The 20,528-nt window shown below is 38.2% G+C and overlaps 1 protein-coding gene across 25 annotated transcripts in view; it reads right to left on the minus strand.

The window, feature by feature from the left end:
- TRPC4 (transient receptor potential cation channel subfamily C member 4) overlaps positions 1-20,528 on the minus strand; it is a 219,838-nt gene that overhangs the window by 67,497 nt on the left and 131,813 nt on the right. For 14 of the 25 annotated variants that reach the window (XM_084981056.1, XM_084981051.1, XM_084981046.1 and 11 more), the window contains 1 exon segment: positions 9,820-10,156. In XM_084981056.1, the coding sequence (XP_084837182.1) occupies positions 9,820-10,156 (337 nt within the window). 25 annotated transcript variants of the gene reach the window in all.

A 20,528-nucleotide genomic window follows, 5' to 3' on the forward strand; every position in this document is an offset into this window, starting at 1 on the left:
AAGGAGAAATCACAATGGATACTGCAGAAATACAAAAAAAAAAAAAAACAGTAAGAATACCATGAACAACTATATGCCAATAAATTTGACAATCTGGAAGAAATGGACAACATTCTGCAATTTTATACCCTGCCAAAACTGAATCAGGAAGAAACAGACCAACTGGACAGACTGACCACTAGAAATGAAATTGAAGATGTCATAAAAACACTCCCTACAAATGAAAGTCCAGGACCAGATGGCTTCACAGGCAAATTATACCAAACATATAAAGAGGATCTGGTGCCCATCCTCCTTAAACTTTCTCGAAAGGTTGAAGAAGAAGAAACACTCCCAAAGACATTCTATGATGCCACCATCACCCTAATTCCAAAACCAGACAAAGATACCACCAAAAAAGAAAACTCTAGGCCAATATCTTTGATGAATATAGACACAAAAATTCTCAACAAAATCTTAGCCAACTGAATCCAACAACATATCAAACAGATCATACACCATGACCGGGTAGGGTCCATCCCAGGTTCACAAGGATGGTTCAACATATGCAAATCAATTAATGTCATACACCATATTAAGAAAAGAAACATCAAAAACCTTATGATCATCTCAATAGATGCAGAAAAAGCATTTGACAAGGTCCAACATCCATTCATGATCAAAACTCTCGCCAAAGTGGGTATAGAGGCAACATTCCTGAACATAATCAAAGCTGTTTATGACAAACCCACAGCAAGTAGAATGCTCACCAGAGAAAAGCTGAAAGCCTTCTCACTCAAATCTGGAACAAGACAGGGATGCCCACTCTCACTAGTGCTATTCAACATAGTTTTGGAGTCCTAGCCACAGCAACTAGACAACCAAAAGCAATAAAATGCATCCAGATAGGAAGAGAAGAGATCAAACTGTCACTGTATGCAGATGACATGATACTATACATAGCAAACCCTGAGGACTCAACCCCAAAACTACTTGAACTGATTAATAAATTCAGCAAAGTAGCAGAATATAAGATTAACATTCAGAAATCAGTCGCATTTCTGAATACCAACAATGAAATATTAGAAAAGGAATACAAAAATACAATACCTTTTAAAATTGTACCTCAAAAAATCAACTACCTCGGAATACACCTGACCCAAGGAGGTAAGGGACTTACATGCCGAGAACTATTAAACTTTAATTGAAGAAATTAAAGAAGACGTAAAGAAATGGAAAGACATTCCATGTTCATGGATTGGAAAAATCAATATTTAAAAACGGCCATACTACCCAAAGCAATCTACAGATTCAATGCAATCCTTATCAAATTACCCATGACATTTTTCACAGAACTAGAACAAACAATCCAAAAATGTATATGGAACCACAAAAGACCCAGGATTGCCAAAGCGATCCTGAGAAACAAAAACCAAGCAAGGGTCATAACTCTCCCAGACTTCAAGCAATATTACAAAGCCACAGTCATCAAAACAGTGTGGTACTGGTATCAAAACAGACAGACAGACCAATGGAACAGAATAGAGAACCCAGAAATAAACCCTGACACCTGTGGTCAATTAATCTTTGACAAGGGAGGCAAGAACATAAAATGGGAAAAACAAAGTCTGTTCTGTAAGCATTGCCGGGAAACCTGGACAGCTGCATGCAAAGCAATGAAATTACAACACACCCTCACACCATGCACAAAAATAAACTCCAAATGGCTGAAAGACTTAAACATAAGACGAGACACCATCAAACTCCTGGAAGAGAACATAGGCAAAACACTCTCTGACATCAACATCATGAATATTTTCTCAGGTCAGTCTCCCAAAGCAACAGAAATAAGAGCAAAAATAAACCAATGGGACCTAATCGAACTGACAAGCTTTTGCACAGCAAAGGAAACCCAAAAGAAAACAAAAAGACAACTTACAGAATGGGAGGAAATAGTCTCAAATAATGTAACAGACAAGGGCTTAATATATATATAAGAATATATATATAAGAATAATATATATATATATATAAGAATATATAAGCAATTTACACAACTCAACAGCAAAAAAAGCCAATCACCCAAAGGAAAAATGGGCAAAAGACCTGAATAGACTGTTCTCCAAGGAAGATAATACAGATGGCCAGCAAACACATGAAAAAATGCTCAACATCACTGATTATAAGAGAAATGCAAGTCAAAATTACCATGAGATATCACCTCACACCACTCAAAATGGCCATCATTAAGTCCACAAATAATAAGTGCTGGAGGGGGTGTGGAGAAAAGGGAACCCTCCTGCCCTGCTGGTGGCAATGTAAACTGGTATAGCCACTATGGAGAACAGTTTGGAGATACCTTAGAAATCTATACATAGAACATCCATATGACCCCACAATCCCACTCTTGGGCATATTTCCGGACAAAGCTCTACTTAAAAGAGACACATGCACCTGCATGTTCACTGCAGCACTATTCACAATAGCCAAGACATGGAAACAACCCAAATGTCCCTCGACAGATGATTGGATTAGAAAGATGTGGTGTATATATACACAATGGAATACTACTCAGCCATAAAAAAAGAGCGACATAATGCCATTTGCAGCAACATGGATGGAACTAGAGACTCTCATACTGAGTGAAATGTGTCAGAAAGACAAAGGCAAATACCATATGATATCACTTATAACTGGAATCTAATATACAGCACAAGTGAACATTTCCACAGAAAAGAAAATCATGGACTTGGAGAATAGGCTTGTGGCTGCCCAGGGGAGTGGGAGGGATCAGGAGCTTGGGGTCATTGGACACAACTTGGAATGGATTTACAATGAGATCCTGCTTAGTAGCATTGAGAACTATGTCTAGATACTTATATTGTAACAGAACAAGGATGGGAAAAAGTGTATACATGTAAGAGTAACTTGGTCCCCATGCTGTGCAGCGGAAAAATAAATTACAAAAGAAAAAATTTAGAGGAAAAAAATTAGGAATATGCAATTAAGGAAGTTCATGTTTTCAAACTGTGCCGAGGAAAGATACTGCATTATTTTTAGATTAAGATATAAAATGTAGAGCATTAAAATTCTAGGTTATCTGATTGCTTATGACCTAAATGTGGTGACTTAAAAATCAAGTCAAATATTTCTATCAATGCAGTATCAGACTTTTTATAGGATTCGCACTTAATTAAAATTTTTCCATGAGAAGTTAAGCATTGGACATTTATGTAGTGGAAAAAACAATGAATAAATATTCCTCAAATCTTTTCTCAAGTCACCTTTTCAATGAGTGGCAGTGGTTGCTTAATAAAAATTTTTGAATGAGCAATTCATTTTTTCACTATGAAAATTACCACTCTTCACTTAATGTTAACTTCTGCATTTGAAACAATTATGTACCAGGGAAATATGTTCATCTCTTTACATTTCCTGAAAACCCCCTACACCACAAACATACACACACACCAGGGAAGGATGTAAAAAATAAATGATATCCTTGGAAGTGAGGAGATGTAACTTTAGGTCATAGCAAGTGATCATGGAAACTAAAAAGGAAACATCTCAAGGTCATAGCAAAGGACTTTATATTTTTTTCTTAGACTAGATCTCCTCTGTCAGTATTAGGGAACCACCTGCAAAGTGTGTGTTTTGGATTGGAGATGGGGCGGTAGCGGAGATGGAGGTGGTGGTGATGTGATGCTGACGGTAATGAGGAGTTTGGTATATCAAACAAACATGACATTCAGTACTAAATTACATCAAGTGTGTATCTTAGGGAGTGTGACATCTTTAATAAAGCATAAACATAGCCCACTTGAATTTAACCTGCATAAAGATTTAAGATGGCAAACAGAGGCAAAAAAAAAAAAAAAAAAAAAGTAGGAAAGAAGTCTATGTACGGAGCCTTAAGCTCTTGGGCTGTTTTTGCCCCTTTAAATTCTATTTCTCACCTGCCAAGGGCAGTATTTACGGAGGATAAAAGCTCTAGCTCTGGACTTAGACAAACTGGAGTTGGAATCTAGTATCGACCATTTAAGAGCTCCTTGGTCCTGGGGAAGTGATGTAACTTTCTAAGCCTATTTCCGCTCTATGAAATGGGATGCGAACATCGTTCATTACGGATAAACGAAATGTGGAGTTACTATGATGTTCAGATGAGAGCATGCATTTCAATCACTTAGCTCAGCGCCTGTTTTCTTCGTTTCTACTCTTATTACCACTACTGCTATTCTGAACTAAAAGAAACCAGGTCAAATTTCCATCCAGTCTTTTCTTCTGACCCTCTCTTATTTGATATCTACTCCTCTTTTTCCATCTTTCCCCTCTTCCCTTGAACCATCAGAACCATGCTGTCAAACATTCTCCAAACGCCCGTAGATTCCACTTGTGGGCGCATCAAATTTGTATTGCCGGTAAGACCCAAAAGACTTAATTTTCTCTCCAATAAAGAAGTCATTTGGTCAGCAGTAGTATGTGCACAACGAACAGTTTAATCTACATGAATATCTTGTTTAAGATTTTACTGCATTAGTCTTGATAAGTCTTGGCAAAGCTGGCCTTAATTTTTTTTCCCCCACAGGTCAATAAGAAAACGAGGATCATATGTCATACTGCAGTGATTATCTGGTTTTCTTGAAAATTAATAAATGGATGTTCTGCAGCTGTGTTTGAGTGTCTATATGTGTCTGCAGCTAGTTTGCTCAGGTGGTTGGAGCACCTGGCCAAGAAAGAGAGTGGGGAAAAACTCCAGACCTGTTCCTTGTAATTGCAAGACTATCTTTGGGGGCTCTGAGAAAATGAATAATTCAGGGATGAGGCTGAAAGTATGAGTACCTAAAGTCTATGATCAGGCAAAAGATGAAGAAATAGTCATAAGAAAGAAAGAAAGAAAATACATAGGTTTGTGTGTCTCTGAGTCTTTATCTAGAGGTGAATGTGGATACCATTTTTCATTTTACATTTTCAATTTGGCGATCCTTCTAGAAATTTTTGGATTTGTTAATATCAACCTGTTAAAAGATAAAAGTATAAAATAAATCATGGAAATGAGCGGCCAACTTTGTTGCAGAAAAAAATTGTTAAATAAGTATATATTACAGGCAAGATGTTTAGATATTAAGAGCAATTCTTAATTTATGCCTAGAAATTAACTAGAAGCTATTTTTCTTTTTTGGCTGCACCCATGGCAGGCAGAAGTTCCTGGGCAGGGCATCAAACCCGTATGTACCAGAACAGCAACCTGCGGCGCTGCAGTGACACCACCAGATACTTAACAGGCTGCACCACAAGGGAATTGCCTAGAAGCTGTTTTTAACAGGGCTCAGGTCTCTTCCTTTGATACATCTTTTCCTCGGTTCACCCTTCTCATCAGGCTCCATGTGCGTAGGTCTACGTGCTATACAGTTATGACATATTCCTAAGCACACATATAGTATCAGGTCACTTTGGCAGCTATTTTTGTTTTCTCACTGGGAACAAAGTTTTTCCTGCTTTATTAATATGATAGCTTTCATTAACATTCTTCCTCTTTTGTGAAAAATGTTATCAATTTCATAATTTCTTTTTGCTAAGTAATAACAGACTCTACATCTGGATATTCCGTATATAGGCACACGTTTTTTCCCCAGGAGAATAAACTATGACACAAATTTGATTGTTACAATGGAGTTATAATGGATTCTGTGTAAAAATCCAATCTAGTTTTGGGAAGGCTTTAAAATTAGCTCAAAAAATTTTTTTTCACATTTTATTCCATATTATCCTCAGAACCAACTGACATCTATTTAGATAAAACTTCTGCTATAATTTAGATGAATTTTCATCATACACATTATACATATAACATGCTATATTTAGTTAGCATCTAAATTATATGTAAAAATGAGTTTCTCATTTGCATGTTATATTTTTTTCATATTCCTAGTATTATATTGTTAAAATCAAACTCTAAGTAAATTAAGAGCCTCAGGGTCATGACACGACCGAAAATATAAGTAACTGGATCCCTGATCTGGCCCCAGGCTTCTTTTAATCTATCACTGCAGTCTTTGCAGGGACACTTTCTCTCTAGTCAACTGAAAAGTACAGCTGCGTTATCAGGTTTGTATGCATGCTAGATAAAACCATTGTTTTACTTTTCACTCCAGTTCAAATGAGTAATGAACAGTCTGAGAAGTATATTGGTGTCTGTCTGTCTAGCATCTACCTTTCTATCTGGAGTTCTAGCTGAATTTCCTCGGATTAGGTTTGTCTGCTGCTTAAAACTGTGTATCTCAAGATGACCAAAACCATGCTTTATCTCTGTACGAGGCTTTTAAAGTTCTTTGCTTACATACTCAAGTTCATCCCGACAGCAGACACCTGCAAGATCTCTCGAGGCTGTTTGATGGGAGAAAAGAAGGGTTGATAACCTTCGATACAAGAAAGTCTAAAGGAGAAATAGTTCGAAAAGCTTTATAGGAGATGAGCTACAATTTATCAATGACACCACAGCAAAAGGATATAGGGACCATTGTAGATTATTTTCTAAAGATATCAAGCTCAATAGACTTCAATTTATAGCGTCAAAAAGTTGTTGAACTTCAACAAGAAAGAGAGTGAAAATAACACAGAAACATTATTCTGCCACTGTACTCAATCCCAAGTTATCTGGGTCTGTAATGTTGAATAGGTTCTTATCATCGAAACAGAGCAAAGTATAAAATAGAAATTCCCAAGCAAGAACCACGCTTCTTCAGATAAAGAGACTGATTTGAGAGGACAGGCTTTAAAGTTAGAAAACTTTTCTATTCCGAAAAAGTGAACACTGAAGATATAAATATATAAAACGAGTAAAGCAAAAGTCTTTTTCCAGGATAAACAAAGCGAGAGGAATTAAAGTCATCATTTCTCTCACAATATCATAGGTCTTGGAAACATCTGAAAATGGAAGGAAAGGCAATTTAGTAAAATGCAAAAAAAAAAAAAATATGTCTTAACAACACAAGCGGCTCGCAGCGGTGACATGGGTTGAAAATCTAAGCCGACGTGACAAGCAAACCCAGGCGCAGAGCTTCCATCTACCATTTGGAAAATGAATGTGACGAGGAAACTCTCGCAAGCCACACTCCTCTCCATTAGACGTTCAGTCCTGTCATAAACCCCGAGCTCTGCAAAGGAGAGGCCAGGATACTCAGATACAGTCACTTACTTTGCCAGACAGCAGGACGGAGCGGGGCAATGCAGAAGGTTCCTCAACAGAGTCATCGAATTTCACCACGTGGTTAAAGGAGTCCCATCCTGTTGTCTTCAGCCTTCCTCTCTCCACCCACTCCCTCCCTTGCCCCACCCACGAAAAGACCAATTTTCTCTCCGCTGATAATGATCGCTCCTCAGCAAAGGATCATAGTACATACACAGTGAGACTTAAGACGTTATCACTCTGAATTGTTCATCGGATTGATGAAAATAGAGAAAAATCCCAAGACTGGGACCAACCCTAATGAAATAGTCTCTTAGCGGCAGAACTCGGACATGTATTCAAGCCAGTGCTTTTCCTTCTACAGCCAAATAACATGGAGAAAACCCCTTAGTCACAAATCTGCAAAGCGCTTAGAACACAGTCTTAGGTATGAGGCTCTAAGAAGTCACCAGACTTGATGAATAATATAACGGTTTTGACAGATCTAGTTGATATAGAAACATTCCTTTTCTCACGCTCTGTTTTTTAAGCAAGATGCATTTTTTTAATTCTAGAAAAATCACTTTTCATCCCCCAAATTCCCAGATATCTTAAGAAAAGGTTGCCTTTAGCAGATCATTCTTTTGGCTGGAATTACAAGTCCCACAATTAAATTTATACCTTCTTTAACCATTCAGCTGTGATTTGGATATGATTTCCTCTAGCCAACTTACATGGAAAGTTCTATTGCACGTTTTGCATGTAGGAGGCAACCAATGACTGCTTTACTTGTCTGAATTATTCAAAGTATGGAGCCCCTACTTTTTATATTATTTGCCATTTTCTGATATTATATCACGTATCTCATTGTTTGTTTATTATCCATTCCTTCCAGTAAAATTTAACCTTCACAGGGGAAGGGACATCTTTTTTTTTTTTTTTTTTTTTTAACAATGTGTTTCACTATCACCCTGCACTGCCCTTACTACATGGAAAGTACTCTCTATATTAACTGCATTAAAAAAAGACTAGAAATGCCACGTCTATGTATTCTGCATTATGCCTATTTTTAAAAATGAAATAATCTACATTTCATTTGGGACATCAGGATTTTTAGACATTCAGTGTAAATTACCCATAATGTGACATTTAACCTTAAAATGCTACCTTAAGAATTGCTGCCAAGAAATTTTCTATGAAGAAAATTCAGGGAGTTCCCTTCATGGCTCAGCAGTTAATGAACCCGACTAGGATCCCTGAGGATGCAGGTTCAATCCCTGACGTCGCTCAGTGGGTTAAGGATCTGGCATTGCCATGAGCTGTGGTGTAGGTCACAGACATGGCTCAGATCCTGCATGGCTGTGGCTGTGGGGTAGGCTGGCAGCTGCAGCTCTGATTTGACCCCTAGCCTGGGAACCTCCATATGCTGTGGGTGCAGCCCTAAAAAGCAAAAAAAAAAATTTTTTTTAAATAAAATAAAATTCAGTAAAGAACATATTTCTAATATAAGATATTTAAATTTATATTTAATATCAATTGCTATGTCATCATTATTTTTACTCAAAAAGACATTTATAGATTATCTAAACCTTACTTCTAATTTATACACTTCATGTTAATGAGAATTACTCTATTTTAAAGTTCACCTAGGAAGTTTTTTTTTTAATTAGTAATATTTGTAAAACATCAAATCTTGTTCCTATGAGCTTTTTTGGGCACTATTCATAATCTTTAAAAAGTAGTGTCCATCTCAGATTCAGATACTGTTCATTTTTCTGTGCTGCCTTTTCCTCCTGTTACAGTCTTCTGTTTTTGACTGTTAACCCAAACTGATCTTCTGAGATTGTGAATCATGGACGTTGTCACCTATTTTCTAGTTACCAGGTGATGAGATGGATATGAACCGGAGAGCTTTAACAAGATGAGCTAACTGGAGAAAATGTGACTTCTCAGCAAAGCACAGTAGGACAGAAGAAAGAATAATTAAAATGTAAATTTTAAGTGTGGCTACAAGAACAAGAGGAAAGGAAAACAAGGTTTTTAGCAGCTACTTGGAGGATTTCTACCTTGCCATGATTTGCTGCAGATCCAAACCAAGTTTCTTTCTATGAAGAGAACAGAGAGAGACTGGAGGATGTCCTGTTGTTTCATGTCCTGTCACTTTGATGCACTAGTCTCAAAGATAAACTTAAATAGATTGATGTTAAAAAATGGTTACAGTTTATGTACAGAGTCACTCCTTCTGCAGGGTGATTTGTACTGCCCTGTAGAAGACGTCTATTAAGAAAATTAGAGTGATTATTTATGCATGGCTGATAAGACAAGTTGGAAGGTTTTAAAAGACAAACATACCAAAAACAAGAAACCAAACCAAACCAAAAAACCCCACAAAAACACACACACACACACAAAACAACGAAAAATGCATGGGACCCTCGATTTTTAAAGTCTGGAATTCTAAAAGCTAAGGGTTACATTTGGGGGCTGCCTTTGGGGGTACGTCCACCACAGCTTGTATGTATTTAGGGGTGGGGATGAGGCCTTGGAATGACCACGGTCAGAACCTGTCTGGAACCTTCCCAGGTCCCAAAGCTTTCACGAATATTCTTTTCTGAGCAACACAATTCCACGGCAGTAACGCGTTTGGATTATATTGTCTATAGTATCACATTTACCCAGGACCCACGGTAATATCATCCACTCGACGATGGTTGGTGGTGGGCCTTGCCTGTTCAAGTCTGACCTGTCGATGTGCTGAGAGGCAAGCAGCAGCAGGAACAGAAAAGTCAGATAGGACGCCGTGTGGCAGATGAACTTGATAAAAGGCTTTCGGATGAACAGTCCCAGGGGGCTTTTGGGAGCTATAAGGTAGCACACAGAGAAGACGGGGAAAAGAAGTCCTATTATGAAACACGTCACCATCTTCACGGCCCAGTGTCTCCTCCTCCAGCCGGGAAACTCATCGTACCAGCGGGACGCCAGCAGCTGTTGACAGTTGGGCTGAGCGACGAACTGCAGGGGGAGGAAAGGAAAAGGGAGCGTCAGGGCCAACGGGAACACAGAGTTAGGCTTTGAGTCACACGTTTGTTCCAAATAATTTTGTATTTATACAATCATAAATGCCTTGAAGCCTTTCTGTGAGTAAAACACATTTATTGAACTCTGGCTGTGCCAGTAGCAGGCAGAAGTTCCCGGGTCAGGCAGGGATCAGACCTCGCTACAACAGTGGCAACTGAGGATCCTTAACCCACTGAGCCACCAGGGAACTCCTCCTATACTGACCATTTAATACTTAAGGCCAAGTGCTATGTGCTTAGTCAGACACGGCAGGAGTCAAAATACTCTAGCTGCCCTTTAGAAAGCAAAAATGAGACTGAGCCCTAAGAATTTTCACGAGATGTATTGATAAGAGTGAACAAAGTTGTGCACAAAGACACATATATGTGCATATACGAGAATTATGAGATATACACGTGACATAAAATTTAAAATTGTTAACAGTGGCTATTTCTTGAATGGTTCCTTTCTCATTGTGCTGATACTTTTTTCCATTTTTAATACTTGGTGTATTTCAATATTTTCTATAATAAACACTACTGCCACCATCAGAAGAAGTAAATGTACTTTTAACTGGGCCATAAGAAAACCATATGAGAAAACCACATATGAAAGCATATTAGATGGCCAGGATGTAAATCATCCTAGCTGAATTTAATGGAAATAAAGCACATTCCTTACCTAGGTACGATCAATAGCCACATACAGAACATTTCACAAACATGACATTGCTTTTACTCTGCCAACATGTTTGGGATGTAGCATGGACCTTATTCTATTTTATGGCTGAGGATGGACGGAGTTATAAAAGGGTTTAAATTTCTTCAAGAAGGTTACATATCTAGTGAATGATGAAATGTGTAACTATCTGGTCTAGGGTGTTTTTTTTGTTTGTTTGTTTTTTGCTTGTTTGTTTTTGTTTTTTCTTCACACTATCTTTCTCGCTGAGACTGACAGCTAAGTGTTATATAAATTCTGAGGGAGTTTCCTTTTCCAAATGTAATGGTCCAAAAATGCTTCCCAGTGATTCTATGCTCCGAATGGGCAGATGTGTATAAGCAGAAAAGAAAGGGGAAGGTAAGGCATGGTCGCAGAGAGAGCATAGATGCTAGTGAAAAAGTGTAGAGTGTCTAGGATGCCCTGTGGGCACTTTGCACTGTAATAGAAGTTTTAGTCCCTTGTAAGGAGCTCAGGAAAGTTCTGCTGACATAAAAAATAAGCCCTAGAAGCAAACTGAACACTTGACTCTCCCCTTCCCCAGTACTTCCCATTTTCCTCCTTTAGTCTTAGTCTTCATGGAGCTCTGATGGGTAGCACTTGACCCTTACTCTTTTTTTTTTTTGTAAGGGCCGCAGCTGTGGCATATGGAGGTTCCCGGGCTAGGGGTCCAATTGGAGCTGTAGCCGCCGGCCTACGCCACAGCAACAGCAATGGCAGATTTGAACTGATTCTGCGACCTATACCACAGCTCAGGGCAACGCTGGATCCTTAACCCACTGAGTGAGGCCAGGGATTGAACCTGCATCCTCATGGATACTAGTCAGATTGGTTTCCTCTGAGCCACCATCCACATTCCCAACCCTTACACTTTATTGATGGGAGGCAAGCAAACAGCCCTGCGTACACAGAAAGTGACTTGATGGCCATCAACAGCTATTTGAGAGTAAAAGGAGAGTGGGGGTGACTGATTAAAAGGGCAATTCAGTAGCTGAGCTGTGCAGCCATAGGGACTGAAGGGAGAATGATTTCCCAGGCAACTGCTTCTCTTCATTTTGTCTTGGATCTCCTGCTCATCAAAAGATATAGTGGGCAAAGCAGTATGGATAAACTTAATTATTTATAATAGGTTCAGCAAATCCAGCTAAAACAAAATAAAACTGCCTTTCTCCATGGACTGGGAGTTTGGGATTAGTAGACGCAAACTATTATATTTAGAATGGATAAGCAATGAGGTCCTGTTGAATAGCACCGGGAATTATATCCAATCTCTTGGGACAGACCATGATGAAAGACAGTATGAGAAGAAGAATGTACATGTATGTATGACTGGGTCACTTTGCGGTATGGCAGAAATTGATGCAACATTGTAAATCAACGATACTTTAAAAAATTAAAACAAACAAAAAGACTGGGATGATGAAGCGCTTTTCCCAATTTTGTAAGTAATTAACTTACTAACGTAAGCTTCAAGTCCATAATTATTAATAAAGTTAAATTTTATAATCCAAAGAATAGTTTTTCTTGAAACACCCTTTGCTTAGATTTTGATAAAAGTCAATGATGGAAAGTCAAAATAGAGTTTTTGCTGATACAGCTGCAGCGGATTGGCCAAGAGAGACGTGGGGCCTTAGTAAGTCCTGTTCTTTTGAGTTGATTCCTCTCCCCTCAACGCACACACCATCTTTCACATCATAAACTAATCATAGTCTACCATCTTTTTCATACTTTCCTCACAAACATTTTTACAGTATTCACTAGGATTAACACAATGGAAAGGCCATACTAGGAGTTAGTAAAACCTATGAAAAATACAAGGTATCATGAGCAGTTGATATCATTTCATTAATTCCAAGAAACTGAAGAGACACTATAAGGGACTAAGTGTGAACAACACGTCTCAAATGTGCAGAAACATTCGAAGGCATGTACTTTGTTCAACATGGTCTGGGTGAATTCTGGGACTAACGTTCTGTGCCCTCCTTGGGCAAAATTGCATTTAGAGCCTGAGACACTCTAGGCAATGGAGCAAATCACTTTATTGGGAGCACTGGGATAAATATTTCTGTTGCCTAATACACAAACAGACTGTATAAAATTACCTAGAAGAAGAAAGTCATAGAATCCCCAAGGAATACCTGGCATTGCCAAGCACTTGGTTAGCCTTCATTTTTACTAACACTTTTTCTTAAAAGATCATTTCCTTTTACTACTGAAAGTACACATCTGTGTGGAGCAAATGAACAATGTACACTTTTATTTTTATAACCAAACACAAACACAGTGAGGTTTATGTAGAGGTAAAGAACAGAAACAGGACAATATACGAAGAACAGGAGTATGTGTAATACGCAAATTTCCCAAAATGTGGATATTATTTGGGCACAAATTTGTTCTGATCTTAGGACTGAAGTAACCACACAAGTCATCCTGAGAATCTCTATGGATCTAGACAGTCTCATGATGGTTTTACACCCTCTTTCTACTACACCTGTTTGCTACATGTCACATCAGCAATCTCCAAAAATTGAGAATCTCATTAATAGATTTTTCCGTAAAAAATAATTACCAGATTAAAGATTAAAAGAACCAAAAATTTGTACTAGGGACATTTTCACTGACTTTAATTGCTAAAGTCTATGAAAACATTTCATTATCTCACATGTCCCTTCCTCCCTGCTTTACTTCTGTTCTTTGCTTCCTTCCTAGATGCTTCCTTCTTTGTACCTCGTTGGCCCCTCCATCCTGTCTTTGTTTCTTCCCCACCCCATCTCCTAGTTTACTTGGATTATTTAGAGGAATCCTCATCTTTAAGCCACCCCCCTTTGATGGACAACCTCAGAGGGCCCACCCTATCTCTGTGACACCTGCCATCGGTCCATCCCAGCGCAGCCCTCTCCAGATGGACCCTCACATTGTCTGCTGGGAGCCTACAGCTCTCGCCTCCTCTGCTCCATCTTTCTACTGTACCATGAGTCACAGGAACCATCGCCCTCTGCACCACTTCAGGAGACTGGGGAAAGTGAGGTTTCTTTGCAACCCACTGTATGACAGCCCCTTCTCTCTCTGCAGTTGTTGGCCAACTGCTAAACAATTCCTGCCATCACATTAAAATTCAGATTAAAATATTACCAACATTCAAATTCACATTTGTGCCATGAATTTATAAAAGACACTCTAAAAAAAGGAAAACTTCCTATTCCTCTCTTTCAACAACCTTTAAAAAAGTTTTAAAAAGCTAATCTCATGATTATTTATAAAACTATTGAGTCATGGAATTTTAAATATTGAAGAAACTGTGAAGATTACCGAATCTAATCTCATTTTACAAATAAAGTGAATTCCAGTAGCAATGATTTAAAAACAACTACTCAAAATACTAAAACACCCCAAACCATAAAGAAAACAAACCAAAAAATGATGAAAAAAAAGGAGATAAAGCTGAAAAGTGAAAAAAAACAAACCCCAAAAACTCACTTTTTCATGGAGAGGAAATAAAAATTTTAATTAGATATGGACAAAGTGAGCAGGAGAGAATTAAAAAATTAATGGAGCCCTGATAATTAGATAACTGAATCATATTTATGCATTATTTATTTTTCGTCATCTTTTAAATTTTTCAATATATTTCTAGTATATATAGAATATCTAGTTCAAAAATTTATATTCAAAGTTCAGACTGTAGCCATATTGTAAGAGAGCAAAATCTAGATTCTGGAAACATCCAACTGGTCTACTTTATGCATCTTAACTCAGCTGGATAGTTACACAGGAGTCGCAATTGTTTGTTGGCTGATTATAAAGAGAGTTAAGACTTTGGGGTTGAATAAATTATAGTGATTTACATAAGGGCAATCTGATTCCTTTGCTTAAAAAGGAATAAGATTCATATATATGCCAATTTCCCCTGGGTCTTATTGTTTATTCCTTAGAAATTCAACAATAATCTATATCCTTTGGGGTTTTATTTCCTCTGCCCAGGAATGTTTTTCAGAAACTCATTTTGTAATGTTGATAACAAGGCTTAAGAATGATTTGTAGGCAACTAGGGCATTATTTTGCCCATAGCTGAACACCCTTTATTTCTTTTTCTTTGGCTCTTCACTCCATTGATAGCTGCCAATGGCCTTTAACTGTCTGGGCCTTTCTCTGCTTCCTAGAGATAGCTCTAGTTGCATTCCTTTTTTTTTTTTTTTTTTTTGTCTTTTTTGTCTTTTTGCCATTTCTTCGGCAACTCCCGTGGCATATGGAGGTTCCCAGGCTAGGGGTTTAATCAGAGCTGTAGCCACTGGTCTGAGCCGCGTCTGTGACCTACACCACAGCTCACGGCAACACCAGATCCTGAACCCATTGAGCAAGGCCAGGGATTGAACCCGCAACCTCATGGTTCCTAGTTGGATTCATTAACCACTGCGCCACGATGGTAACTCCTCTAGTTGCATTCCTAATGTAAAAGATTCCCCAGTGTCCCAGAGCAGAGCCACACTGCATAATTAATCAGACTCTCCTACTTCATTATTCAAAGCATGCTTTTCACCTGGTCCCCCCTAATTTAATTAAGCCAACAGTATGCTGCATCATCTATGAGTTGGATATTGACTAGATAAATAGGAAGAAGGCCAAGATCTATAAGAACCAGATACATCTGTTTTCTGGGATCTCAAAATATGTTAGGGACTAATCATGTGACTGGGTGAGTTAACACAGAGCATTATACAATTTTTTTTGTCTTTTTAGGGCCACACCATGGCATATGGTGGTTTCCAGGCTAAGGGTTGAATTGGAGCTGTGGCTGCTCCCTACACCATAGTCACAGCAATGCCAGATCCAAGCTCAGTCTGCGACTTACACCACAGCTCATGGCAATTTCGGATCCTTAACCCACTGAGTGAGGCCAGGGGTGGAACCTGCATTCTCATGGATGCTAGTCAGATTCGCTTCCACTGAGTCACGACGAGAACTCCCTATGCGACTTGTTAAAAAAGAGTTAGAACATGTAGGAGGGATTATGCCCATTATGAAATAATCAGGGAAAATTGAAGAAGGAAGTAGAATTCATTAATTAAGCCTGAGGTAACAGGTAGAATTTTGACAGGCACAGATTGGTAGGTGGATGTGTTTTCATTCCGGTCTTGAGAATATCATGTTAAAGACTTGAGGATGGAGACAAGCCTGTTCAGACGACCTAGCCCTTTTATGTGAAGCTCAAGTGTAGGTGGTGTGAGAACTTGGGTGATGGGGACTAGCCACAGAGTGAGTAGACAACAGGGTTACTCACAGACGTATTAAAACCCATCTTCCTAAGTTTCTCTCCCAGGATTTCTGGCTCAGCAGTTCCAAGATGAGGCCCTAAACTTTGCATGCTTATCCAAGTTCCCTGGTGGTGCTGATGTTATGGATCCAGGCACCAACTGTCAAGAACCACTGCCTTACAGGACAAGATTTTTGGGTAATATACAAATGTCTTCCAGTTTTTCTAATTTGTTCTCTTTTTCTATTTTTGGCTTTCCACATTTAAGGTAAGTCCTTATATTGAAGTTATGAACAGGCAAATTTAGCTGCATAAAGATGTATCTAAGGGCAACTGAGTAGAAGAATATCTAGCAGATGTTGTATGGTAGAGATGAGCATAGTATCTAATTACTGAAATAAACACAAAAATATCACGACTAATGCCCATCAAGTCACTGAATTCTAGTGCAGGTGGAAAAGCTGAATGCACTATGCTGGCAGCCAGTGTCAGAGAGCTGACTAATTCATCATATAAGCAAGAAAGAGACACAGAGCAGCATGCAATAGACTAGGACGCAGTGGATATGAGAGATATGAAAAAGAACCTGGACCAGAAAAAGAGAAAAAAATTCTCATACCTAATTTCTGACAGTTCTTTACCTTATACGTCACTACCTGCCTTCACCATGACCCTAAAGTGAAATGGCAAATAACACTGTTCTTATGTTACATAGTTGGATGTTTTCAGGATTGTCTGAATGTTCACAAACTACTAAATCATCAGTATGCCTTTTTCCCGCTCTGTAGATTGGGAATAATAGAGACACTTAACACCATGTAAGGTTATTGTAAAATGCAATGAATTAATAAAGGACAAATACAGTAGTTCCTAGATCATAGTCTATGGTCAATAAATACTAGATATTACCATTATTGTATAGACACATACATTTTCACATACAAACATGCATGTATACACACATGCATCCATTTAATTTTCTGTATCTGTGTGTTTTACGTTTATGAATTCAACCAGCTGAAGTCGAATTCTCAGCTGGTTGAATTTGGGATGCAAAATCCACAGATACAGAGGGTTTATTGTATTCATTGTACTGTGCCATTTTACATAAGGGATTTAAGCATCTGCAGATTTTGATACCCTCCCTGGGGTCTCCTGTAACCAGCAGATACTGAGAGATGACTGTACAATCACTGTATTATATATTGTGTCATATACAAATACATAATATTTGTTCACTTTCATCATATATTATAGAGTAATGCCAATTTTTATATATTTAAATATTGTATAACCTAATTTTAATGAACATAAATGCCACAAAATAGGGGATTAGTTTAAAAAGACTTCTATACGGAACTTACATTCAGAAGATAATAATAATTCATGCATAAAGGAATATCAATAAAACAGATAATTGGATTTTTATCAGCCTTGTCAAAAAGTAAAAATATTAATGAAATTTAATTGTATCTGAGAAGACATTGGCTAAGAAGCTTGAGATTAGTTAAGAAGACTGATCGATTAAACTTTAGGTTTTGCTCTCCATAGGCTATTGGCCAATAACCTTCCTGGCTCTGTCAAGTTCAAAGAATCCCATATCTAGCCATAAAATTAACTGATTATTTTCCTTGGACATGAATGTCAAATTCAGATTTGCAGATTGGAATTCAAGGAATGACTCAAAGCATATTACTAGGGCATCACTTCTGATGTCTACGTATCCACAAGGAAAGATGACAACTCCATCTGACAGTGCTGGTGAAGCGGGGGAAGGATTAAACTTCTTAAATCATTTCTGGGCCCAAATTCAAAATTGGTTTGGCAACAGAGCTAGGATGATGAGTGGGCAATAATGAGAAGTTGAAACTGCAGAGACAAAGGAAGTAAGGTAGGAGGTGATAAACCCAACACTGAGTATATTAAACTATTGAACTTGGCAAACAAAATGTGACTTTGGTACTGAGAAGGGAAAGTCAACAGGTATCATCAATTATTTGAAAATCACAAAGGGCAGCAGTTGGTAGGAATTCCACATCTATTCTCCAATAACACTCTTTAGGGTACACATAAAGAATTGTTTTAAATTATCATGGAAAAGAGATGAAAAACTGCCAGCCCTTTCTATGCATCTACCTAGATGCTGTCTTAAAAATGAAGAGAGATGTGGAGGCAGAAGATTATATGGTTTTGAAGGAATCACCATTTGACTGTAGATTCATTCAGGTGAATAATAGGTGAGAATGGTAGATGGAAACAGAAGAAAGTTTGGTCCTGATCTTGGCAGCCCCTCAACAGGCTGGTTTTTCAGCCTCTGATGAGTCACTGCCAGCTTCTGCCCAAAGGAATGGCAGTTCTGAAAGGGCGCCCCACTCTTAGTCTCCTGGAGAGACACCTATTGAGAAAGAAATTCTGCTCTATTATCTTCCATGAGGACCAAAATCCAGGAGGGAAAAAAGAGGCACCATAGGTATGAACACTAGTTGTTTTTATGAGATGAAAGGATACAGTCACTTTTCTTTTCCCTTTTCGATCCCTTTTCACATAATTTCAAGACAAACTAGTTCTGAGAAAAAAAAATGACTAACCATGATATGTGTTGGTAAGAATTTGGGAAAATAAAACTCTCATACACTGGCCATTAAGATGTAAATGGTCACCACTTCTGAAAAGATTTTGCAGGATTTAAAAACTAATTAAACATACACTTACCATAAGACAGGCTCATTCCAATTCCAGGCATTTATTCCAAAGAAAAGAAGGCATATGTCCACACAAATACTCATACACAAGTGCCATAGGCTTTGTTTTACATAGCCCCGAACAAGAATAATTCAAATTTCCACCAACCAGTGAATAGTATACAGAATGTGGAAACTCCAGGATGTAATGTACGTGATAAATATAATTAATGCTGCTGTGTGTCATGATGAAAATTGTTAAGAGAATTAATTTTAAGAGTTCTCATCACAAAACTCTTTTCTCTATTTATTATGTATCTATATGAGATGACACATGTTCGCTACACTTACTGTGATAATCATTTCATGAGGTGTGTAAGTTGAACCATTATGTTGTACACCTTAAACTTATACAATGTCATATGACGATTACATCTCAATAAAACTGGAAGAAAAAAATGTGGTATATCCATGTTACGGAAGATGACTCAGCACTGAGAAGGAAGGAACACTTGATGCACACACATGGTTGGATCTCAAAATAAGTATGCTGAATGAAAAAAGCTGGATGCCAAAAGAGAATATGCTATGTACTTCCATTTATATAAACCTGAGAAAATGCAAACTATGCTGTAGTGACAGAAAGCAACTGCCCAAGAAGGGGCGGGGGTGTGCCGAGAAAGATTATAAAAGGGTAAAAGGAAATTTACGGCGGTGATATATCTGCTAATTATTTTAATCGTGGTGATGTTTTCACAGGTAGACACATATTATAAAAACGTATCAGAGTGTTCACTTTAAATACATGCATTTTATTGTTTGTCAGTTTTACCTCAATAAAGCTGTTTTTAAAAGTCTGTCACTATTTTGCTGGTGCCACAAAGCACATTCGGAATGATCTACCACTAATCTGTTACCAGTCTTAGCCAACTGGCATCATTCTCTTATATTCATGTCCTTATTTTAATTTCACTTCCACTCAGTTCAGACTATCATGAGATATTATTGTGGCATCAGATGTCATTCTTTCGGGCTTAAACTAGGGGGAAAAATGGTCTACTTTGGCTTCTACCAAAGCCTATTAGCCTCCGAGTCCTTTCTCCATCCAACCTATGTACCATACTGCTGAGACGATGGGCCTTGCAAAATACAGATTTAACTGTATCTCTTTCTCAATGAAAAGTCTACTGTTGTTTCCTAGCGTCCTGGAAAAGAGTCTCAGGTTTCTGTAAAGCCTACCTGGCCCTCAACTCCTTTAACATCAGGCTCCTTTTCCCGAGCCGTACATGGTTATACTGCAGGCACGCCAACCCCTCGGCGTGTTCTGGATGTGTCTGGACCTTTCTTACTGTTATAGGGCCGCACACACTGATATTTTGCCTGAAATTACCCATCTCCATTTTCTCATAGCGAATTCCTCTGGATCTTCCAACTTTACTGCTATTCACCTGGTCGCTCTTAGAGTCAATTGCTCTTTTTCTTGGTACTGATTTTGTTCCTTCAACACACATTTACAATCACACTTAGTCCTCTTGCCTCCTGTCTTTTAATATGGGTTGGAGGGAGCTGTTGGAGAAAGGTCTGCCATTTCTCATCACTTAATCCTTGGCACGGGTGCCTGGCACTGAGATGTCAGTGAATGTTTACTTCTTTGATTTAACTGCTCAACATAGCTCAT

This window comes from Sus scrofa, chromosome 11 (genome assembly GCF_054392235.1).
Source record: "Sus scrofa isolate SSC_HxYL_T2T_F1_AM1 chromosome 11, Sscrofa_HxYL_maternal_Yorkshire_Landrace_v2.0, whole genome shotgun sequence".
Taxonomy (NCBI): Eukaryota; Metazoa; Chordata; class Mammalia; order Artiodactyla; family Suidae; genus Sus; species Sus scrofa.